This window comes from Ambystoma mexicanum, chromosome 6q (genome assembly GCF_040938575.1).
Source record: "Ambystoma mexicanum isolate Mex_15411 chromosome 6q, UKY_AmexF1_1, whole genome shotgun sequence".
Classification (NCBI taxonomy): domain Eukaryota; kingdom Metazoa; phylum Chordata; class Amphibia; order Caudata; family Ambystomatidae; genus Ambystoma; species Ambystoma mexicanum.
The window spans coordinates 1,405,657,847-1,405,673,620 of NC_090937.1; the positions used below are offsets into that span (position 1 = coordinate 1,405,657,847).

A 15,774-nucleotide genomic window follows, 5' to 3' on the forward strand; every position below is an offset into this window, starting at 1 on the left:
AGACTGCCCTCTAGAACAAATACAGGGCTACGAACCTCTGTTAGCAAAATATACTTCAAACCCCAAAACCACCACAAACTTTTTGGTAGTGTACAGATCACCCAACAAAAACACACACCCCGATCTGGACATCCCCCTACTCCTTACATCAAGCCCAAAACCAAATGCATAATCCTCGGTGACATTAACCTAGGATATAATGATCCACTAGATCATGATGCACTAGCCTTCAATACAGCTATGACATAAATGAACTTTGCACAGCTGATAAACCTACCCATTCCAATGGAAGAACCCTGGACTGGCTCCTCTCGCTCAACGTTGATGTCTCCATTGATTCCATCCTCTGTCAAATGGTCAGACCATTTCATAATCCATTTCACGTTAGACAATGCTAGCACAGTCTGCACCACTCCCCCGAAACCAGACACCTATGAAACTAGAAATATTAAACTCTCTCCTGACAACCTCACTTCAGCCCTGAGCTCTGCCTTAGCTAACACAGTACAAGGCACTAACAACCCTGCCTACCTTGCAGAACAATACCAGCAAAGCCTTACCCACACCATCGACCTACTTGCTCCCATTACAACCAAAACCCGCAGACCCGATAAACGATCTTGCTTTTGGTTCAACGAGGAATTAGTGGCCCTAAGATGCATAAAAAGATTGCTCAAACACCTCCACAAGAAAAATAACACTGCATAATCAGCATCAGCCTTTACGGAAGCCAACAAAAAATACAAAACTGCAATAATCACCCAAAAAGCCAATGCTTTCAACCTACGCATCACCAATGCGTCCTCAGACAGTAAAGAACTGTTCACTATCCTTAGAGAGCTCAAACTCCTGCCATACAGCACCAACTAACACTAGTAAAGACTGGTGCACCACCATACAAAACACCCTATCATCCAAAATAATACGCTGCAAAACAAAATCGACAGTAAAAAAAAAAACACTCCTAGCAGACAAAACTCCGCGCACCATAGTGGCAACCCCAACCAACACCACTCTTGGCCCCCCTTTTCAATTCACCCTAGTCTCTCACAAAGAAGTACTAAACACCATAACTAAACTTAAAGCCTACAACTGTAAAGAAGACCAATTCCCCTCCCATCTAGTGAAACTCTGCGCCCCACCCTTACACCGATCATTACTGAGTTTGTCAATGCCTCATTTCTCACCAATTCAGTTCCCACTAGCATTAAAAAAGCTTGGGTGACACCCCTTCTAAACACACACTGGATCCAACCATTCCTACCAACTACCACCATCACAACTGTCCCATTTCTCCTGAAAATAATTGATAAAATAGCCTACACCCAAATTCAAAACCATCTGGAACAATAACAACTGTTAGGAGACAGTCAGGCTTCCGCCCCAACCATAGCACAGAGACAGCCCTTCATGATTTAAAGATCCAAATGGATGCCACCAGAGAAGCAGGCAAACTCTTCCTACTAATGCTGCTGCACCTCTCAGCGGTCTTTGATCTGGTCGACCACGACAAACTCTGCAATACATTAGCCAATAATTTCAACCTAGCAAGGAATGCAACTGACTGGATCAAGTCATTCTTGGCAGATAGGACCTCTAGAGTATGCATCGGCAAAGAATCGGCAGACCCTGTGCCAGTCCCCACAGGCGTTCCGCAAGGCTCTTGCCTATCTCCCACACTGTACAATGCCTATACTAAATTGCTATTCGCAGCCTTGGACGCTATGGGTGTCATCTACACCAACTTTGCTGATGACACCCAGATCCTCATCCCACTCTCAGGTAATTACGAACAAGACTCTCTATTAGTCGACCAAATCTACTCTCTCATACAAAACTGGATGGCCAACAACAGCCTCTGTCTTAACGACGATAAAACGGAGCTCCTCATAGTAGGCTCCTCCTCCAAAATTGAAACCCTTAAGCCTGTCTTTAATCATTTACCATTGACGGTACCATGATCCCCGTTCTTAAACAAGTTAAGGCCCTTGGCGTTTACTTGGATGCCACCTTAACGTTGTCTAAACAAGTAAACGCACTAGCCTCATCCACTTCATACACCTCCAAACTCATTACCCTTAGTCGCAAATTCCTCTCAGCCAAAAACTGTTACACTAGCCAGAGCTCTCATACTCTCCAAGCTACACTATTGTAATATCCTTTTCCTCGGCACCTCCAAATCCAACCTAGCCAAATTTCAACTTATGCAGAACAAAGCCCTCAGAGCTGCCCTAGGTATCAAAACATTTGAACACATCTCCAACATCGGAAGAGACCATCACTGGCTCCCCATCCAAGCCAGAATTATATTCAAAACCCTGAGCATCACACATAAATGTCTGGCCAACAAAGCACCCAAATACCTCACTAACACAATCTCTAAGAAACCCCAGACCAGACCTCTCAGATCCAACAAGAACGCATACCTTGACATCCCAAGATACAAAAGGGAGAAAGCGGGGGGTAGTAGTTTTAAAATCCTGGCTCCCAAACATTGGAATTCTCTTCCCGCTAACATTATGAATGAAACTTCTTTTTCAAAGTTTAAAAAGTCGGTGAAAACCTGGCTCTTCAACAAGTACTAATTTCAATCTATAACACCATCCTGCCCTGACTAATTGTACATATCTGACTGTAATGTTTATAACTGACTGCAATGCTTATAACGGACTGTTGTTTCCTGTCTATCTTATTTCTCACTTTGAAGATTGCATTTTTTCCACTGTCTGTAACTACGCTGTGTTACCTCCGGGTCTGGGCGTATAACAAATTTAATAAATAAATAAAAATAAATAGGACGGTAGAAGAAGGGCTAACAAAAAACCACGCTAGCAATGGCAAAAAAGAAGGGAGGTCTTAAATTGGTACTTGGGTGTCCCTTTTGTGCACTACTGAGGCTATCGACATAGCCTGCGGTAGAAAAATCACACAACAGTTGGTAGAACATGCCCACTGCCACCAGCCATAACTAGGAGATTGTCTATGTGACTAAAAACTCACACAGATGAGGGGAATACTAAGGATCTATCCTTAAGGACTGTAGTTACTCTAGGATAAAGAAAAAGCATCCAAAAGGAGGACCCTAAGTGTCCCCAGCAACTCTGCCCGTAACAAGCCGTGTGCTGCAATAGTAAAATACAGATGCCTTTTAAGAATTATGGAGAAAATACAGGTAAAATACAAATGATAGTTCTTAAAGACAGGGCATATAAGAATTAATGAGTTGGAAAATGCTTTGGAAAATGCTTTAATCATTAGATTCTAGAAGTACAGCAAAAACTGCTAGGGGTCCCACTAGGTTAGGGGATGAAGCATAACATGATCAATTCCCCTAACAGTAGGTTTCTGCACCATTCAAATTGGCAATGGTTATCCAAATGTGGATAGCCATTGACCACATCATCTGCCCTGGAACAGACATTAAGTCGCCAGGATGTGTCCTGGAACCAAACAGTCCCAGCCCCCACATCTGGGCTCACACACAAACCACCCCTCTGCCAGCGAAATTTCCTGAACTATGAAAGCAAGAAGACAAAATAATAAAAAGGCCAAAGGACAAGCGAAACCCTTGTGACATGGCCATTTTAGGATGCTAGTCCCCATTGGTAGCCATTTGCAGTTAATGCTAACATGTACAAGTTTGATGTTACCAAACCAGTTTAACAATACTGCCATAACAGCTAGTCCCAGGCACAATGTAAAAGTAACCAAAAAGCCATTACAGAAAAATGTAAGGATAGAACGTATCCTAACCACACTTCACTTTATTTATTTGCTTATACCGTGCTGGAAGCCCACCGGCCTCAGGGTGCCAACATTGAGACAAGGAACAGGAACTTAAAAGACAGTTTTAAACATAAAGGAGCTGTCAGGGAAAGGCTATTCTTGCTTTACCTAAACGGGTGAGTTTTAAGTTTTTTGGGAAAGATAGTGTATGTGGACTCTAATCTTAACTGTAAAGCTAAGTTATTCCATTTAGCTGCAGCCTTTATATGGAAGGCTTTGCCCAGTCCATGTTGTTCACTTGTACGGTGCAACCATGATTTGGCCCTGTGCTTCTTATGAGGGCTCGACCAGGTACATAGTGGACAATCTTTTCTTTAAGGTATACTGGTGCTTTCCCGTGTATATACCAGTGTACCAAGGTCAGAGCCTTAAACTGGATTCGGTCTTCCACAGCTAATCAATGCAGGTCTTTTCTGTCTTCACTAATGTGTGCCGCCTTAGATTTCCTTTTTATTATTCTTACTGTGTTATTCTGAATCATTTGGTATTTATTTATGCACCATTTATTTGCCCCTAACAGTGGTGCATTGCCATAATCCCGCCGGGACAGTATGGTTGCTCTGGCGATGGATGCACAATTTTCCTCGCTCAGGTAAAGTCGAATTGCCCTGAGGAGCTGTAGATAATATGAACAGTTCTTACTTGTTTGCATGACCTGAGCCTCCACTCTCAATGATGATTCAATGAACATCCGCAGTGTTTTCACTTTGCTAACTACTTTTATGGGAGCATCATTGATGAGGAAGGACTCATAATGGTGATTTAACTTGGCCCGAGCTTGGTTTGTTCCGAAAACCATCAGCTCTGTTTTTTTGACATTTAGTCGCATCCAATTGTTATCCATCCAGATTTCAATTGGCTTATATAGTTTCTTAACTTTACTTTGGCACTATCTTGTGCATAGTTACCACTCTCCAACTGAGTATCGTCTGCGTAGTTGAAGTGCGAACCGATCTTATCTTATACTACACAGAGGAACCTGATGTAAAGGTTGAAAAGGAGCGGTGATAAACTGGCAACTTGTGGAACCCCACAGAATATGGGTGTCTCATAAGAGAATTTGTCCCCCCTATTGCACCTTGGATTTCCTATCTGAGAGGAAAGCTGTTAACCAGCCAATTGCTTCTTTAGAGCAGTTTGCCGCCTTCTCAAGTGCCTGTTTGAGCTGTAGGTGATCAAAAGCTGCGCTCAGATCAAGAAGTATGAGTAACCCTATGTTCCCTTTGTCAATTATGCACAGCATATGCGTCTGTAAATCAAGCATTCCTGTTTCCGTGCTATGAGCAACTCGGAAGCCCGACTGCTGGTTATGCAAGATCTCATTTGCCTCCAATGATTTGTAATTGGAAGTGGTGATCTTATCCAGCACTTTCAGGATGACATTATAATTTGTGATAGGTCTCAGATTTCCCGGGACGCTTTCATCCAACTCTGGTTGTTTCACCAGAGGTGTGATGGTTGCCGTTTTTAATGTTTGTTGGGACAATATCGGGGGGAGGACCGTTTCGGCGCATGTAGTTTGTTTCACTTTAAATTGTAATGTGCAGTTGTAACAATACAAGACATTCAGAGAGGCCTAGTCTCTCAGTACTGACTGCGTTTGGGACTGATCAGTTTCTCCACAAGAATGAGCAAAAGGGCAAAGGAATTAAAGCAAAGGGGTTTACTTTACTCTAAAAGGTCAGGTTAGGAGTCCAAACAAAGCAAAAAGAAAGTATGTCCCATAGAAGTCTATTGAGGAAAGTGGCAAAAATAGAATCTTTCCCAATATGGAGCAAGGAGGGAAGAAGAATTCTGTGAATGAGGTGAGGTATAAGGCAGTGGAGTGTGAGAGCAGGGAGGTAGAATAGTAGAATGGGAAACAGTGCCAGTACGAAGATTGCAGGGAGAAACAGTTGTTTGTTTATGGTGTGGTCCAACACAGGACCTTTCGTGACAAGGATGCAGCTTTTTAAGGTTGTAGTGAAAATCATTGGGTCGTAAGTGACCACATAACTAGCTATATAGATATTCATTGAAGCCGTAACTATTCTGCCTGCTACCACTTGGAGTCAGTAATAACCTAAAGGAGTCCTTGCTGAACTCAGGTTAGACTCTTAGCCCACACCAAAGGCCTTTAGGAAAAGTAGTCCTTTTGTGGTAAGGTGAGTTCTTTGAATGGGCAGGTGGAAATGTGAGAACACACATTTGTTGTAATGAAAATCTTCACAATATTTTGTGACGCGTATCTGTTATTGTCCTTAATGTTTTTTATTTAAAGCCTTGAAAATCCTGTGTTCTGCAATTTCTTTTGTTTTTCAACCACTATCGTGTCTTTGTTTTAACAAATAAGTGGATATATCAATTCATTAATTTTGCAACGTGTTCTCTTTTGTAGCCCGATGAATATGACATCATTGTACGTGAGCTTGGCTTTGAGATGAAAGCACAGCCATCTGATAGAATGAAAACCCAAGAGGAGCTGGCAAAAGAGGAGGAGGATAAACTTCAACATCTAGAGGTACTGTAGCAGCACACAGATGTCCTGTTCCGTTGCTGACATTTATTCCACATATCAAATGGCATCTGTGCTCCTGGAGGATCTGAAGTAAGGGATGGGTTGGTTAGGTTAATGAGGGTAGAGGATACCATGTATGTTGCTTTGCTGCTGTGTTGATGAGTGCAGTTCAAAGATATGATTGTACTTTGTCAGTCTTTTACGTGTTTCTAGGTGGTCTGTATCGAGGGCAGGAAGAAATGTGTCCAGATGGGTGTGTCATGTTCATTGGTCGGGCGGTGGAATATATATTTCTGATGTTTGTTAATCTGCTTGGAATCACATGCTGTGCATAGTCCGACATCCAGTGGTCACTGCGGAGTATTGCATTTTGTTTTTCGTAGTCAAAAAAGGGGACGTCGACATGGCGTGTCTGTAACACTATCCCTATAGTGACGTGCGTTGTACCCACAATCCCTTACGCGTCGAGGTCCCTCAGATTGTTTTTTTCCGCCCAGTTATTGGTCACCTCTATGCGGAGCTCCTCGAGAGACATTGCAAAATCATTTCTTCTACCCTTGGTCGTTTATTATTATTAATATCTAACACATAGATCCCTCCCTCGACGAAGGTGCAAGCTGTTTTCCGCCGAGCAAGATCTTCAACCGAAGGACGAGCGGAGGAGATCCTTCGGCGTCGTCGAACACGTGGCCTGGCCTCGCCGGCCTTACACAGTAGGGAGAGTGGGGTTGTGTGATCTTTTCTTTTTGCTCCGAGAATGCCTTTCTCTTTCCCCTCCCTCTCTTTCGAGGTCGTAATCACAGTTCTTGCCCTCAGCTATGGAGAGGACGCCCTTTAGGTTTTGCCCACTTTGCAAAGGCAAATATACCTGGAAGGACAAGCACAAACGGTGCAACCGTTGCTTGCCCCTCGATCACAAGGAGAACGGCTGTGCGGCCTGTAAGTTACTTAAGCCCAAAACGATAAAGGACCGCAGGGTCAAAAGGTGGGCGGCCTACGCCATGTCTAGGTCAGATTCCTCGCCCGCTGCCGCCGCCGAATGTGACGAGGACAGTGATTACACGGCCTCCGTAACAGAGGTTGTAGACCTCTCGAGGGAACGTTCTCGCTCCTCTTCGTCCGGCCCCGACAAGCCCGGCTCACGCCCAGTTTATGGGGATGAACACCCCGGCGACAAGGACGCACACAAGAAATCTCAAACACATACCCCACGGCACGCATTCGTCGAAGACGAAGGCAGCCATAGCGCCAACGGAGGCGCTGGGCCCACCGGCGTCTTCCGCCGACCGTAAGGGTCGCCAGCCCTCCCCGCCACCGCTCCCGCAACAGGCGACCGGGCACTCTGGAAATAAGGGCGCTAACCCCAAACCCTCAGGCGGCGACGCACCTCGTAAGAGTGCGCACGTTGCCAGTAAAGACTCGACGGTACCTAGCGCGACGGCGAGCGATCCCTCGGCAGACAGAATGATCGCCGAAAGCCTCGCGCGTATATCTTCTAAGGTTGGCCAGAGACGGACGACAAGTGACACGCCGAAAACTGCGCACAAGGCCAAAGAAACGCCGAAGGCGCCGGAAAGTAGGCTGGGACAGCTCCCACCGTCGACGGAAAGCCCTAGCCTGCCAGAACACTTCTCAGAAGGCGAAGGCACCTTATCTTCGACACTATGGGACAGATCTAGGCGAATACAAGGAGAAGAAACTCCTTTTTCACTCCCAGACCGCTCTGGCCTACCTCAGTGGACCTTACAGAAGTTGCAGTCCTTTTATGGACAAGTTGGACAGATTCATGGCCATTCCAGAAAATGGGACACCTAAAAGACCTAGGGAGGTACTCCTACAAAGTCCAAGGGCTAAATCCCCGAAGTTGTTCTATAACCCCTTTCAGGAGGATATGAACTTACGACCTCACCGAAGAGGACACTCACTTCCAGGAAGGAGAGGAGTTCATTAATGATGAAAACCAACAAGAGGGAGAAGGCTTCCATGAGGAAACTAACATAAGTGAGGAAGGGTACGAAGAAGACCCAGGTGAGGGTGACCCAAATCCCTGGCAATCACTATCAAGGTCTACAGAGCCAGACATTAGACATCAGGTCTCCTCAGACCACACCAGTTGGGAACCCTTCGCCTGTTGACGATCAGCCCACCTTTAACGCGCTGCTGAGGAAGGCAGCAGCACATTTTGAGGTCGAAACTGGGGAGGTCACCCCAGACACTGACTTTGTGGAAAGGATTATCAAAGAAAACCCCCCCCCCCCACCAGCCAAACAATTCCAATACTCGCCTCTGTTAAGAGACGAATCAACCCTTCACTGGCCACCCCTGCATTAGTAAGAGGGGTTAATCCAAGAATCGAAAAATTGTTCTCACCCTCTCAATCAGACCCACTATATATTAAGGGTCACTCAATCCCGGACTCCTTAGTGGTGACTAACACTAGGAAAAGGGCTGGGGTTCCACTGTCTACCAGCGAGGCACCCCCGGATAAAAAGGGGGGAAAAAGCTTTATGCCCTAGCCAAAAGAATTACCACCTCGGCAGCGTTCGCAACTAGAATTGCCAATAATAACACATTGCTGGCAAGCTCCGCTGATGCGCAATGGGGAAAGCTGAAGCAGGACATCGAGGAAGTCCCTGAACCCCTAAAAACTAGATTGCTGGCTACAGTTAATGAAGGGTCTCTGGTCAACCAATGCATCGTTAAGAATACCCTCGATGCAGCGGAAACAGCTGGCCGCTCTTTGGTACAGGGAATTCTGCTGAAGCACCACGTCTGGCTTCGCAATTCCGGGTTTAAGGCAGAAACGCAAGCGGCGCTCATTAACAAGCCTATTGAAGAGTCTAACCTCTTTGGAAAGGCAGTGGACGACGCACTGGAAAATGCGAAAAAAGAATTTGATACCATAAAGACCTTGGACCAAATCTCAAAGCCCCCTAACAGGCGGGGATTTGGCAACAAGCGTTCTTTTCGTGGCCAACGCCAGCAACAGAATCAACAACTTCAATATTCTGCCAACAACTACCAAAGTAATAGTGGCCAGTACAATCAGAGAGGTCAACGCCGTGGCAAGGGGAGAGGCCGGGGTTCCACCCCTAGAGGCTCCCAAGCCACCAACACCACCAAGTGACGCGAAGATTCGGGTCCCCTCCCATGCATCGCCGGTCGGGGGCCGGTTAACATCCTTTCTTCCAGCATGGGATGGAATAACATCAGACCGCTGGGTACTATCCACCGTAGCCCGCGGCTACTGTATAGAGTTCAACAGTTCCCCAACATACAGACCCTCGAGCGGACGACCCATGACACCAGTACACCTCACCATCCTTCTCCAAGAAGTGGACCAGCTACTGGAAAAAGGAGCTATAGAGGTCGTGCCTCTATCTCAGGTAACGGAAGTTATTTATTCAGTGTACTTCCATGTACCCAAAAAGGATCTAACCATGCGCCCTGTATTAGATCTGCGCCCAGCGAACAAAAGTTTTGTATGCTGACCTTACAGGAAGTGATCCCACTGCTATCACAGGGTGATTACATGACAACACTGGACATGAAAGATGCATACTTTCATATTTTAATGTTGCCAGCGCACAGAAAATACCTCAGGTTCATGATGGAGGGCAAACACTACCAGTTCAGAGTGCTACCCTTCGGCATAGCATCTGCACCAAGGGTATTCACGAAAGTACTGGCAGTGGCAGCGGCCCACCTGCACAGGTTATCCATCTCCGTATACCCTTACCTCGACGACTGGCTCATAACAGTGGATTCTTACGAGATATGCTTCTCAAACACCCAAAAGACTGTAGACCTTTTGTTCCAACTGGGCTTCTCCATCAACGAGAAGAAGTCCAGCTTAGACCCCATTCAAGTCAAACAATTCCTAGTGGCTCTAATTCGAACAAAGGACGGCCTCGTCTTCCCCTCCAACGAGAGGGTCCAAGACATGCTGTTTCAGATCCCCCAATATGTGGCAGGTCGGAAGGTGATGGTGTGCAAAGCGATGCGCTTGCTAGGAATGATGGCGTCATGTATTTATTTGGTACCTCACGTGCGCTTACGCATGCGCCCAATGCAAGAGTGGCTCAACAGCCAGTGGTGTCAGGCCAGCGGACAATGGGACGATCTAGTGGTGGTCTCGCAGGCCTTGGTTCTCTCGCTACGGTGGTGGACAAAGGAAAACCTGCTAAGAGGGAAACCCTTTGCCACACCCGCAGTGGAAGCCACTCTAACCACAGACGCCTCCCTCACAGGATGGGGGGGGCTCACCTATCCCATCAGACTGCTCACGGAGTGTAGACTCCGAGCGTAGCATCCAAGCACATAAACCTAATGGAGCTACTGGCCGTGTTCAAGGCACTAAAAGCCTTCCAGGAACATCTACAAGGGAAGACAGTGATGGTCCTTACGGACAGCACCACAGCCATGTACTACCTCAACAAGCAAGGGGGCACCCACTCTCCAGGACTGTCCAAGCTGTCCCAGAATATCTGAAAGTGGGCTCTCAAACACATGTTGCTACTGTCGCAACATGTACCAGGGGAACTCAATCTGCTAGCAGACGAACTCAGCAGAGACTTCCCTCTGCCCTCAGAGTACGAATGGCAGTTGCACGAAGACATCGTCTTCAATGTCTTCACACAATGGGGATTCCCAGAAATAGACCTGTTCGCAACTCTGGAGAACTCACAATGCCAAGATTACGCCTCCAGGTACCCCCAGAACCAATCCAAGGGGAACGGTCTATCGATTCCATGGTCCGGGAAATTTGCTTACGCCTTTCCCCCCGACTCCCCTTCTCAACAAGATTGTGCACAAGATGCACCAGGAACAAGTTACCATGATACTAGTGGCCCCTATGTGGGCCCGGCAGCCATGGTTCGCTCACTTGATGGAGATTTCTCTAGCTCCCCAGTGAAACTTCCCTGCCCGCACAACATGCTGTCACAGGACAAGGGCAGGACACTGCATCCATGCCCTCAGACCATGAACTTAGCAGCCTGGCTCCTGAGATCATAGAATTTGGACACTTACAACTCCCGCAGAGATGCATGGACATCCTCAGGGAGGCTAGAAAGCCTAACACTCGTCACTGTTATTCTAGCAAATGGAAGAGATTTGTCATCTGGTGTAGAGGAAGAAGCATCGACCCAGTTGACTGCTCCCCCACGCACATTGTCCTGTACCTGACCCATTTACTGGACTCGGGTCTAGTGTTCAATTCCATTAAAGTCCACCTAGCGGCACTTTTTGCATACACCACTTCCCAGCTTAAAGTGTCGTGGTGGAAAGTCCCAGTTATCAAAGCCTTCATGGAGGGAGTAAAGAGAATACACCCTCCGATAGCAAATCCAGCTCCCGGCTGGGACCTGAATGTGGTACTTACCAGACTCATGGGCTCACCCTTTGAACCCATGCACAAAGCAACTCTTAAAGTCCGCACTCTTAAAACCGCTTTCCTAATAGCTGTCACCTCCATTAGGAGAGTAAGTGAACTACAGGCTCTTTCTGTTTTAGACCCCTTTGTAGCAGTTCACAAAGATAAAGTGGTTCTACGCACGCACCCAAGGTTTGCACCGAAATTCATCTCAAAATTCCATGTAAACCAGTCAATAGAACTACCAACGTTCTTTCAAAACCCTTCCAATTCGGGAGAAAAAAGTCTGCATATACTTGATGTGCACAGAGCTGTCATGTTCTACATGGAAAGAACCAGACCACTGAGAAAGACTAATCAGTTCATTGTCTCGGTGGCAGCAGGAAGAGAAGGAGATGCAGTTTCAAAATCCACTATATCTAGATGGATTGTTCAATGCATCACTCTCTGTTACACTCTTGCTAAGAGAGAACTACCCTTCAAGCCAAGAGCACATTCTACTCGAGGCACTGGGGCATCCATAGCATTCATTTCAAATGTTCCCCTTGAGTCCATCTGCAAAGCGGCAACCTGGAGTTCTGTGCACACCTTTACAAAACACTACTGTCTAGATGCACACTCTAGATCTGACTCCCAGGTGGGACAGGCAGTATTAAGACATCTTTTCTCTACTGTTCCTTCTCATAACCCACAGCCAACTCCGGGTACTGCTCGCTAGTCTATGCACAGCATGTGATTCTAAGCAGATTAACAAACATCAGAAGACAATGCATTACTTACCATAAAAGCATTTCTGATGGTTGTATCTGCTTAGATTCACATGCGCCCACCCTTCCTCCCCGCTCGGATGGAAGGAACATAGACACCTTTCTACATCTCTCTCTTTTCTGTACTCACTCACGTATAGAAGGCTCCCTCAGGGCAGAAAAAATACAGAGGGACCTCAACGCGTGAGGGATTGTGGGTACAACGCACGTCACTATAGGGATAGTGTTACAGACACGCCTTGTCGACGTCCTCTTTTTGACTACGAAAAACAAAATGCAATACTCGGCAGTGACCACTGAATGTCGGACTATGCACAGCATGTGAATCTAAGCAGATACAACCATCAGAAATGCTTTTACGGTAAGTAATGCATTGAGAGATATATATATATATATATATATATATATATATATATATATATATATATATATATATATATATATATATATATATATATATATATATATATATATATATATATATATATATATATATATATATATATATATATATATATACACCCACTTGTAGAGGTGAAGAGTTTGTCTTATGTGGGGGGCATAGTTGGTCTGCATAGTTTTTTATTTATTTCTATAGCACACCTTAACCCGAAGGTATCTGGGTGCATTGAGAACGGTTACAAATGTTACAGGTTTCATAAGTTGCAGGTATACTGTTGTTAAATAATGCCATGGGTACTTGGTAATACAAACAGGGTTACAATACAGGCTGTGCAAAGTAATGTGTATAGACAAAGATTCTTGATTCGAGGTACAGTACGGTAGGAGAACTACAATTGACTTCTAAAGTTAGTTCTTCTCCATTAGCCATTTAATAACGTTGCTTTTTAAGTTTAGAGAAAGATTTGGTCATTTTCAAGGAGATAGGGAGCGAATTCCATAGATTCTCAGCCATGACTGGGAAGCTTGACCCTCCAGACTTTTGAAGTTTGTACCTGGGGACTATTAGTACCTGGGGGGCTGCTTAGTTCAGCGATTTGTACGTAAGGGACATGGTTATGAGTTGGATCTTATTCTTAATTGAGAGCCATTTATACTGTGTATTTCATTGTGAAGAAGAGTACTAAAGTTGGGCAAACCACTTGTACTGTGGGCTAACCATTAATCTAGAATGCCAAGGAGCAATGTATAGTGGGGTAAAAAATCAGAATAATTCATATAGTAGGGAAATGATTAACGCAGGATGCTAATGTGCGAGTGGGCCCACGTGCAAAGTTGTTTTATGTAGTGATTTATTCAGGGGTTTCTTCATGTTGTACTCTGACTACTTGGAGAATTTAGACATGTACTCACTGAGTGCACTGGAATCACTTTTTGAAGCCAAGTTGAACACTCTTTTGCTGCACTGTCTAGTTGCCTTTTAAAAACTATATGCAGGACCATAAGTGAAATAAGAGTTTCTGGTGCTTGTGAATCTTCTTAAAATCACATGCTGTGCATGTAGTCTGCCATTTAGTGACAGTCACCGAGTAATGCATCATTTTTTTTTTTTCTCCAAACATCGAAAAGGGGCGTTGACCTGGGTGTGCCTGTAACACGATCCATATCGTGACGTGTAGTGCACCCATGATTCCTCACGTGTCAAGATCTCCCAGATTCGTTCTTTCTGCCATTCTGGTCGGTCGCTCTTATGCAGAGCTTGTGTTAACGAGATTTGTTGTTTCTGCGCATCTTCGCATTCTTCGAGATTCTCAGCGATTTCTTCGACTGTTATCGTTTGCCGTCTGCCGTCCTTGAAACTTCAATCTGTCTTTTCGATGGCTGCCATTATTCTCGACATTTCTCTTTAGAGAATCCTTTCCCGCCTGTTCTTTCACTTGTCTGACTGCTCCTTTTCCACTTTTACAATGGAGAGAACTCCATTTAAATTTTGCCCTTCCTGCAATAGGATGTTTCTGTGGAAGGAGACTTGTAGGTAGTGTAATAACTGCTTACCTAGTGGCCACTATAAGCAGTGTTGCAAGGGCTGTTGACTCTTTAGGCCCAGAACGCTTAAAGAAAGGCGCACAAAGTAGTGAGTGGCGTACGCCATGCAGGCCGAGTCCTATTCTTCTGTCGGCTCTGTTGCCTTGGACGAGAATTCCTCTAGCAGCCACAGCTCTTGTTCATAGTCCGAAGACATTGTTATGGGATCGGCTGGCTCCGACGTGCCCATCCCCTTCAAGCATGTTGAGCGCACTGCTATGGGGGGGAACCATCCCACGCATTCTCACATTAAGGCTAAACACAACGCTGTAGGCCCGTCAACAGTTTTGTCGGGGCTTGGTGAACTTGAGATTTCAGGGCCCGCTCTGCCGTCACATGTGGCTCATAATACCAAGTCTTCTGCTACCCAGGTTGCCTCCCCTAAAGTTTCCACGCCCGTTTCAGATGCAATGAAAGATGCATCGAAACCCGCCTCTTTAGGCAAATCTCACCCTAAATTGAGGGCGAAGGGACTTTCCTGTGGTTCTGGTCTCCAGGAAACCTCTTCCCTGCCCTCCAGTTATACACTGGCCTCTTCTCCATTGTCCCAGTCCTTTCAGGGGATCAAAGACCCTGCTCAGCCAGAGTTAGCATTTCCACTTTCAGAAACCCCAGCCGCTACCTCCTGGACCAGGGAGAGGTTAGAAGAATGTATGAACAAGCTATCAGAATGTATTGGGTTTCCTATACATTTGATTAATTCTTAAGAGGTCTCATCTCTGAGTGAGGCCCTAGGCCCTGCAAGTCTACTAAGCTTCAGTTAGCCATAGCCCACCTTACCTCTCCTGGACTAAAGCTGCCTGATCCCTCTGAAGAAATTTTTCAGGATGATCAAAATGATCAGGGTGATGTCTTCTATGTTCCAGATCATGATTCTATTTATTTCTTTTTTTGGATTTGTAGAGCGCACTACAGCCCACAGGCCTCGAGGCACTATGAGGAGACGGAAGAAGGCTTGATTCAGGGTTACATAAATGCGTCCCAGACAGAGTATTGCTTAGTACAGATTGTTTCTGTTTATTCTGTTTATGGTTTGTTCTGTGCAAAATGCTTCCTTTTTTAATTTGGTTTTATTTTCTGTGTTGCACGGTTGAGATCAGATTTATCTTATTTGCTTGGCTAATCATGTGAATCGAAGTTGAATGTCAGATTTATGATTAGTTTTTATTATACCGTATGATACCTACTTGATCACCCTCCGAAGTTTTAAGGGTTGAGGTCTAGCTTGCTGGGGCTCTAACCTGCACCTGCAGTTTGCACGCAGGTTTCTGAAGTTGGCAATGAGCTATCTTGCTGGATATATTAGTAATTTTTGGGATTCTTTCACAATTGGTCACATAATGTATGCTAATGAACAGTTAGTA

General features: G+C 45.4%; 1 protein-coding gene across 1 annotated transcript in view; it reads left to right on the plus strand.

The window, feature by feature from the left end:
* Window positions 1-15,774, plus strand: part of NOP14 (NOP14 nucleolar protein) — a 423,446-nt gene that overhangs the window by 157,076 nt on the left and 250,596 nt on the right. The window contains exon 6 of the mRNA XM_069632061.1: window positions 6,164-6,286. Coding sequence (XP_069488162.1) covers window positions 6,164-6,286 — 123 coding nt within the window. The remainder of the gene's footprint in view (window positions 1-6,163; window positions 6,287-15,774) is intronic.